General features: G+C 39.5%; 1 protein-coding gene across 1 annotated transcript; it reads left to right on the top strand.

Moving 5' to 3' along the window:
• The first annotated feature begins 2273 nt into the window (after positions 1 to 2273).
• LOC118831488 (60S ribosomal protein L37a) lies at positions 2274 to 2623 on the top strand. Its single transcript, XM_036738858.1, has one exon. The coding sequence runs from the start codon at positions 2279 to 2281 to the stop codon at positions 2555 to 2557; it is 279 nt and encodes a 92-aa protein (XP_036594753.1). The 5' UTR covers positions 2274 to 2278; the 3' UTR covers positions 2558 to 2623.
• Positions 2624 to 9691: the final 7068 nt, after the last annotated feature.

Here is a 9691-nt window from a genome sequence, read left to right as displayed (position 1 = left end):
AAAATTTGACTTTCAAACACAAGAATCAAGAGAAGCATGAAAAGGTAATCAAGAAACGGAAATTGCAAGGGACTTACTAAAGTTGAACTGTTTTGTTTACATTCCTACATGGAAAGATGATGAGTATGATTCATGAGACCTCAGTATTAGGATAGTTGAAGGGAATATGCATATATATATATATGCATATATATATATATGTTTAAGTATATATATAAGTGAATGTGTATGTATGTATGTATCTATGTGTATATGTATGTATGTGTATGTATGTGTATATATATATATATGTAAAAGAGAGAGAGCAGACACTGGGTGAGTTGAGGATGAAGGGAAGATATCTAAAAGAAATAAAATGAAATTAAGGGAGGAGAGAGTAACATACTGAGAGAGGGAGATAGGGAGAGATAGAATGGGGTGGATTATCTCGCATAAAGGTGGCAAGAGGAAGCAGTTCTATGGGAGGAGGGGAGAGGGCAGGTGAGGGAGGAATGAGTGAACCTTGCTCTCATCAGATTTGGCCTGAGGGGGAATACCATACATACTCAGTTGGGTATCTTACCCCACAGGAAAGAAGAGGGAGGAAGATAAAAAAAAAAATAAAAGGCAGGGGGATGATGGAGTGGAGGGCAGATGGGGGTGGAGGTAATCAAAACAAACACTTTGGAAAGGGGACAGGGTCAAGGGAGAAAATTCAATAAAGCGGGATGGGTTGGGAAGGAGCAAAATGTAGTTAGCCTTTCACAACATGAGTATTGTGGAAGGGTTATACATAATAATACATGTGTGACCTAGGTTGAATTGCTCGACTTGTTAGGGAGGGTGGGTGGGAAGGGAAGAGGGAAGGGAATTTGGAACTCAAAGTTTTAAAATCAGATGTTCAAAAACAAAAAAACTTTTTGTATGCAACTAAAAAATAAGATACACAGGCAATGGGGCGTAGAAATTTATCTTGCCCTACAAGAAAGGAAGGGAAAAGGGGATGAGAGGGGAGGGGGGTGATAGAGGGGAGGGCTGACTGGGGAACAGGGCAACCAGAATATACGCCATCTTGGAGTGGGGGGGGAGGGCAGAAATGGGGAGAAAATTTGTAATTCAAACTGTTGTGAAAATCAATGCTGAAAACCAAATATGTTAAATAAATAAATTGCATTTAAAAAAAATGGATTTGAGAACTATTGCCAAGAATTCATAGGCTGTTGATAGTTTATTAGATTTGGAAGGTGTGGGATAGGGAAGCATTACGGAAGATGACTTGGAGGTTTTGAGCCTGTTGCCTGGGAGGATAATTGAGTCATCAACAGGAACAAGGAAGTTGGGAGGACAGTTGGGTTTGAGGAGAAGATGGAGCATGTGTACAAATCCTTCCTGCCAGTGCGGTACATCCTGAGAATTACTGCTTTTGCTGTGGAGATCTAATATGTCTGTGCCCAGACCCTAGAAATTCAGTTGGCCTAAGAAATGCACTCACTAGGCTCCTGCTTTTTAAAGTCTTATTTGTTTGGGGTGATAACGGGTTTAAGTTAAGAGGGAGCTGGGGAGAAAGGTCATATCAACTTTGGGGGTATCATTTCATAGGCTAATATACCAGAGAAGGCAACATTATATAGTGGAGCCAAAGAGACCTCAATTCAAATCTCCATTCTATCATTTACTGGTTTTGACCTTGGGCAACTCACTTTATCTCTCAGTTTTAGTTCCCTCATACTTGCAATAGTTAAATTCACAGGGTTATTGAAGGAAGCATTGTGCAAACCTTAAAGTACTTAATAAAAACTACAATATTTTACAACTTTAAGCTTTGCAAAGTGCTTTATATATGCTATCATATTAGAGTCTCACAACAACCCTGTGAGGCTGGTGCTATTACTATCCCCATTTCACAAATGAGATCATTGAAGCTGAGAGCCGTCAAGTGATTTGCCCAGGACCGATCATCCCTCAGATTTTTTTCCCCTAGTGCTTTGTCTAGGTCAGGGGTGTCATTTCTTCAATTTCTCCACCTCTTCTATCTCTCTATCAGTGTAGAATCCTTTGCCAGACCAGCTCAACTCATGCCTATCAAATCTGAGCTCTCATAAGAACTATTGTAAGCCTTCTTCTGAAGGCTTTTTGCATGTCATGGATCCCTTTGGCATTCTGGTGAAGTTCATAACCCCCTTCTTAAGAATGATTTTTTAAATGTATAGCATTGAAAAGCAAACCAATTACATTGAAATAAAAAAAATCTATTAAAAAAATAAGTTGCTCTCCGAGCTCCAGCCCCACGACTGGTAACATGGCTAAACGCACCAAGAAGGTTGGAATTGTTGGTAAATATGGAACACGTTATGGTGCATCCCTCAGAAAAATGGTGAAGAAAATTGAAATTAGCCAGCATGCCAAGTATACCTGCTCCTTCTGTGGCAAGACCAAAATGAAGAGACGGGCCGTGGGTATCTGGCATTGTGGATCCTGTATGAAAACTGTAGCTGGTGGTGCATGGACCTACAATACCACCTCTGCAGTCACAGTCAAATCTGCCATCAGAAGACTGAAGGAATTGAAAGACCAGTAAAATCTTCTTATCAAATACCTGTAGCCCATAGTCCAACAATAAATGGGTTAATTTATGGAATAAAAAAAAAAATAAGTTCATGAGCCACAAGTTTAAGAACCTCCCATCTAAGTAGATTTTTCCTTGCATCTTGACCACATTTTATCTTGTACTTAAGTACTCAAATGTCCTAAATGGTAGCAAGATAGTAATTTGTCCCGGGATCATTTTTATCTGAAATCCACTGAACAAAGATGAGAGTAAGATACTAATAATAACCAATAATTAGGGTTTGTTGAATGCCCTAATTAGTGAATTCTTCATATGGCCTACTATCTCTAAGTAGTTCCTAGCCATGCCTCACTTTATCCCCAGATGTCTTCCTGCTAACCCATGACCCTCTCCCCTTTCCTGTTCTGGAATCGTAGCAACATCAATATTGCCACTGTAACCAAATAACAACAACAAGAATAGCTAGTATTGATACAGTGTTTTAAAGTCTACAAAATGCTTTACATACAGTATCTCATTTCATCCTTACAGCAGCCCCAGTGAGGTAGATGTTACCACGATGCCCATTTTACAGCTGAGGAAATTGGGGCTGGGAGAGGTTCAAGTGACACCTAGGCTCATACAGTTTGTCTCTAAGACAGGATTAGAACTCAGAATATGAACTCTTATTGGGAAGGGCATGTCAATTTGCTCCCCTTTGCCTCTGATCAGCTCAACACTCCTATAACTTTCCAAACCAAAACCCCTTTCCCCAGCTACAACTCCCCTATATTTGTCATCTTTTCCATTAAAACCCAAGTTCTTGAGGGCAGGTACTGTCTTCATTTTTGCATCAGTATCTCCAATGAATAACACGTGTTTGGCAAATAGGAAGTGCTTAAATGTATTCCTTTAATTGAACCTGTTCTGTAGCTAGAGCACATCTACTTAATTATGTTTACCCTTTGAAGTCTGAACCTGCCCACCAAATGCAGTCTGCACTGTCATTTTGAAGGAACTTCACCAACTCACTCATGAATTGAACCCTTTGAATTAAAGGTGAGAGCTTAAGTCTCAAGGCTATTAAGATCCAGATCTAATTGACTGGTGGTGCTACAAAAAGCAAGGAAAAAAATGGTAACTTGACTTAGTGTTTCATCCCTGAAAGCTGTTCTCTGCAGTTTGGTGCCCCTGGGTTTTCAAAGGCTATGCCCATTGGAGTACAAATTAATAAGTTTACCACACTGGAAAGATTTCAAATTCAGGCAGGGAAGGGTCAGCCTCATCAAGTGTGGCCAGGCTCAGCATCAGATGGTTAGGCATGAAGTGATGAATACCCTGGCTGCAAGGACTCAAGCATATCATTTCCTATGGTATGAAAAGGGCCACAATCAGAAATGGTGGAGGGAATGACTACAGTGATGAAATCTTGCATCCTTGAAGTACTGACTATTGAAACCTTAGCAATATCACAGAATCCGGAGATCTGGGACATATTCTTTTACATGGCTAGGGGTTAGAGTAGGGAAAACATCTAGAAAAAAGCCTCCCTCCCCTAATGCCCTCCTGACTAGTACAAGGTTTAAGACAGAATCAAATTCCTCTTATTTGGAAAAATTAAAGACTCATGAAAAGGTAGGAGTCTATTTTTAATGGTTGGAGAGACTTCAAAAGATTTTGTTTTTCCAAGTTCAAGGTCTGCCACACTCCAGTGAAAAATGGAATGTAGTTACATGTGGACCTACAGTTTGGGCCTGCATGAATGTCCTTGGAGAACTACATTCTTTTACACAAAAGGCCTCAAAGGCAGCATACCATATGCAGAGTCATTTGTTTTGTTTGAATTTAATGAGAAATGGACTCACATAATATCTTGTACCTCCCTTTTAATGCCATCCCAGCAGTTCATATTCATTATCAAGGAGACACCTGTAATAAATTTAAAAGCACACACAGGGAAGAAATGCTATTTGCAGCATACATACCCCACAAGGCCTAGCATCTGGGGCATTAGGCATATTTTGTGCCAGTATTATTTCCTTAAGTTACCCCCAGACGCCTAGGAATGAGGTAGGAGGGAAAAATAATTACAGACTTTATATTTTATAAGGCAAATAAACCCAAATTACAAGTAGATGAAATAACTTGCCCAAGACTATATTCTAAGTCAGTGTTGGAATCAAGAATAAAAGGGTGGCTTAATACCTGCCTGTTCCAGTCTTCAGGATCTTCTGAAGAGGATGCCTTCAATTCTTACAATCTTTTGAAGGGAATAGCAACAGAAACCAAAGATATTCTGTAAATGGTGATTATAAAGCATTTAATTACCCTGTTTCCCAATTAGGACATAGCATCTAAAAAATAACCATCAAAATTTACCAGTGGGCACAGGGCTGCATTTCCCCCTCCACTATTTCCCTATCCCGTCCCAATCCATTCTTCCTACAAACCAGAATAAGTTTTTTCCTAAGTAAAGTTTATACTCCTCTGCTTATCATTCAATGCCTTCCATAATCTAGCGCTTTCCTACTTTTCATCCCTGATCTGATCTCATTCCCTAGCAAAACCTCTATACCCAGTCAAACTAGTCTAAAGTGTCCAACTTTGACCATTTATCAATTGGGGAATGACTTGTATTCTTATAAATTTTACTCAGTTCTCTATATATTTGAGACATAAGGTCTTTATCAGAGACATGCTGCAAAAATTGTTTCCTAGCTTTCTGCTTTCCTTCTAATCTTGGCTGCATTGGTTTTGTTTGTGCAAAAATCTTTTAAATTTAATATGATAAAAATCATCCATTTTACATCTCATAATGCTCTGTATCTCTTGTTTTGTCCTAAATTTTTCCCTTATCCATAGGTCTGACAGGTCCTAATTTGCTTATGTTATCACCTTTTATGTTTAAATCATGTACTCATTTTGACCTTATCTTGCTATATGGTATGAGATGTTGGTCTATACCTAGTTTCTGCCAAATTATTTTCCAGTTTTCTCAGCAGTTTTTGTCAAATAGTGAGTTCTTGTCCCCAAAGCTTGGATCTTTGGGTTTATCAAACACTAGATTATGATGGTCATTTACTATTGCGTATTGTGTTTCTATCTATTCCATGATCTACCACTCTTTTATTAGCCAGTAACCAGACTGTTTTGATGATTACCACTCTATAATATAGTTTGAGATCTGATATGACTAGACCATCTTTCCTCATTTTTTTCATTAATTCCCTTGACATTCTTGACCTTTTGTTCTTCCAGGTAAATTTTGTTATTATTTTTTCTACCTCTATAGGATGACTTTTGGTAGTTTAATTGGCATAACACTGGATGACTAAATTAATTTACATAGAATTTTCATTTTATTTTATTGGTTTGGCCTATCCATGAGCAATTGATATTTTTCCAGTTGTCTAGATCTAACTTCATTTGTGTGAAAAGTGTTTTGTAGTTGTGTTCATAGAGTTCCTGAGTTTTCTTGGCAGATAGACTCTAAAATATTTTATGTCATCTTCAGCTATTTTAATTGGAATTTCTATTTGTATCACTTGCTGCTAAACTTTATTGGAAATATTTGAAAATGCTGATGATTTATATGGGTTTATTTTATATCCAGCAACTTTAATAAAGTTGTTAATTATTTCAAATAGTTTTTTAGTTCATTCTCTAGGGTTCTGTATGTATACCATTATATCATCTGCAAAGAATGATAGTTTTGTTTTCTCATTGCCTATTCTAATTCTTTCAATTTCTCTTTATTCTTTTATTACTATAGCTAACATTTCTATTCTTTTTCTTTTTTTTGAATTTATTTATTTAACATATTTGGTTTTCAGCATTGATTTTCACAACAGTTTGAATTACAAATTTTCTCCCCATTTCTACCCTCCCCCCGACTCCAAGATGGCTTATATTCTGGTTGCCCTGTTCCCCAGTCAGTCCTCCCCTCTATCACCCCCCCTCCCCTCTCATCCCCTTTTCCCTTCCTTTCTTGTAGGGCAAGATAAATTTCTACGCCCCATTGCCTGTGTATCTTATTTTTTAGTTGCATGCCAAAAACTTTTTTTTTTGAACATCTGATTTTAAAACTTTGAGTTCCAAATTCTCTCCCCTCTTCCCTTCCCACCCACCCTCCCTAAGAGGTCGAGCAATTCAACCTAGGCCACACATGTATCATTATGTATAACCCTTCCACAATACTCATGTTGTGAAAGGCTAACTACATTTTGCTCCTTTTCAACCCATCCCGCTTTATTGAATTTTCTCCCTTGACCCTGTCTCCTTTCCAAAGTGTTTGTTTTGATTACCTCCACCCCCATCTGCCCTCCCCTCCATCATCTCCCCCCCTTTGATTTTTTTTTTATCTTCCTCCCTCTTCTTTCCTGTGGGGTAAGATACCCAACTGAGTATGTATGGTATTCCCCCTCAGGCCAAATCTGATGAGAGCAAGGTTCACTCATTCCTCCCTCACCTGCCCTCTCCCCTCCTCCCAGAGAACTTCTTCCTCTTGCCACCTTTACGTGAAATAATCCACCCCATTCTATCTCTCCCCATCTCCTTCTCTCCGTATGTTGCTCTCTCATCCCTTAATTTCATTTTATTTCTTTTAGATATCTTCCCTTCATTTTCAACTCACCCTGTGTCTGCTCTCTCTCTTTTACATATATACATACATATATATACATACATATCTATAAAACAAGACATATATATACACATACATACACATACATACATATACACATAGATATATACATACATACACATTCACTTATATATATACATAAACATATACATATATATATATGCATATTCCCTTCAACTACCCCAATACCGAGGTCTCATGAATCACACACATCATCTTTCCATGTAGGAATGTAAACAAAACAGTTCAACTTTAGTAAGTCCCTTGCAATTTCCGTTTCTTGATTACCTTTTCATGCTTCTCTTGATTCTTGTGTTTGAAAGTCAAATTTTCTATTCAGTTCCGGTCCTTTCACTGAGAAAGCTTGAAAGTCCTCTATTTTATTGAAAGCCCATATTTTGCCTTGGAACATGATACTCAGTTTTGCTGGGTAGGTGATTCTAGGTTTTAATCCTAGCTCCATTGACCTTCGGAATATCGCATTCCAAGCCCTTCGATCTCTTAATGTAGAAGCTGCCAGATCTTGGGTTATTCTGATTGGGTTTCCACAATACTCAAATTGATTCTTTCTAACTGCTTACAGTATTTTCTCCTTGATCTGGGAGCTCTGGAATTTGGCAACAATATTCCTAGGAGATTTCTTTTTGGGATCTATTTGAGGAGGCGATCTGTGGATTCTTTCAATTTCTGTTTTGCCCTGTGGCTCTAGAATATCAGGGCAGTTCTCCTTGATAATTTCTTGAAAGATGGTATCTAGGCTCTTTTTTTGATCATGGCTTTCAGGTAGTCCAATAATTTTTAAATTATCTCTCCTCGATCTATTTTCCAGGTCAGTGGTTTTTCCAAGGAGATATTTCACATTGTCTTCCATTTTTTCATTCCTTTGGTTCTGTTTTATAATATCCTGATTTCTCATAAAGTCACTAGCTTCCACTTGCTCCAATCTAATTTTTAAAGTAGTATTTTCTTCAGTGGTCTTTTGGACCTCCTTTTCCATTTGGCTAATTCTGCCTTTCAAGGCATTCTTCTCCTCATTGGCTTTTTGGAGCTCTTTTGCCATTTGAGTTAGTCTGTTTTTTAAGGTGTTGTTTTCTTCAGTGTATTTTTCAGTATTTTTTGGGGTCTCCTTTAGCAAGTCATTGACTTGTTTTTCATGGTTTTCTCGCATCCTTCTCATTTCTCTTCCCAATTTTTCCTCTACTTCTCTAACTTGCTTTTCCAAATCCTTTTTGAGTTCTTCTATGGCCTGGGGCCAGTTCATGTTTTTCTTGGAGGCTTTTGTTGTAGGCTCTATGACTTTGTTGTCTTCTTTAGGCTGTATGTTTTGGTCTTCTTTGTCACCAAAGAAAGAATCCAAAGTCTGAGACTGAATCTGGGCGCGTTTTCGCTGCCTGGCCATATTGCCAACCAACTAACTTGACCCTTGAGTTTTTCAGTGGGGTATGACTGCTTGTAGACTAACGAGTTCTATGTTCCACGTTTGGGGGGGAGGTGCCAGCTCTGTCAGACCCGCACTGCTCCTTCCCCAAGAACCCCCAACCCGAACTGGGCTTAGATCTTCGGCAGGCTGTGCACCCCTGCTGTGATCCGCCACTTAATTCCTCCCACCAGGTGGGCCTGGAGCCAGAAGTAACAACAGCTGTAGCTGCCCCACCTCTGCTGCCCCCGGGGCTGGAAGCCGAACTGTGAACTCCTTCCACTCCCGCAGCTTTTCCCACTAACCTTCTCCGTAGTCTTTGGTGTTTGTGGGTCGAGGGGTCTGGTAACTGCCGCAGCTCACATATTCAGGGCGCTAGGGGCCCCTCCACCCGGCTTCTGGTCTGGATGGTCCACGCTGCTCAGGCTGGGCTCTGCTCCACTCCGTTCCCAGCTCCCAGCTCCCAGCTCCCAGCTCCGTGTGGAATAGACCTCACCCAGAGACCATCCAGGCTGTCCTGGGCTGAAGCCCTGCTTCCCTCTGCTGTTCTGTGGGTTCTGCCATTCTAGGATTGGTTCAGAGCCATTTTTTATAGGTTTTTGGAGGGACTCGGTAATGGAGCTCACTCTAGTCCCTGTTTACCAGCTGCCATCTTGGCTCCGCCCCTATAGCTAACATTTCTAATACAATACTGAAAAAAATGGTGATAATGAGCAACCTTGCTTCACCCCTGATCTTTTTTAATTTTAATTTATTTAATATTTTTAGTTTTCGGCTTTTTACAACAGTTTGAATTACAAATTTTCTCCCCATTTCTACCCTCCCCCCCACTTCAAGATGGCGTATATTCAGTTTGCCCCATTCCCCAGTCAACCCTCCCTTTTGTCACCCCACTCCCCTCCATCCCCTTTTCCCTTACTTTCTTGTAGGCCAAGACAAATTTCTATGCCCCATTGCCTGTGTATCTTATTTCCTAGTTGCATGCAAAAACTTTTTTTTTTGAACATCTGTTTTTAAAATTTCGAGTTTCAAATTCTCCTTCCTCTTCCCTCCCCACCCTAAGAAGGCAAGCAATTCAACATAGGCCACATGTGCAACATTATGC

The sequence above is a fragment of the Trichosurus vulpecula genome, chromosome 9, assembly GCF_011100635.1.
Source record: "Trichosurus vulpecula isolate mTriVul1 chromosome 9, mTriVul1.pri, whole genome shotgun sequence".
Classification (NCBI taxonomy): domain Eukaryota; kingdom Metazoa; phylum Chordata; class Mammalia; order Diprotodontia; family Phalangeridae; genus Trichosurus; species Trichosurus vulpecula.
Note: the sequence above shows the minus strand (reverse complement) of the source record. Positions and strands in the feature narration are given on the sequence as shown.

What these genes read in the sequence shown, in the direction of transcription:
- LOC118831488 (XM_036738858.1), top strand. Translation starts at nt 2,279, where the DNA reads ATGGCTAAACGCACCAAGAAGGTTGGAATTGTTGGTAAATATGGAACA.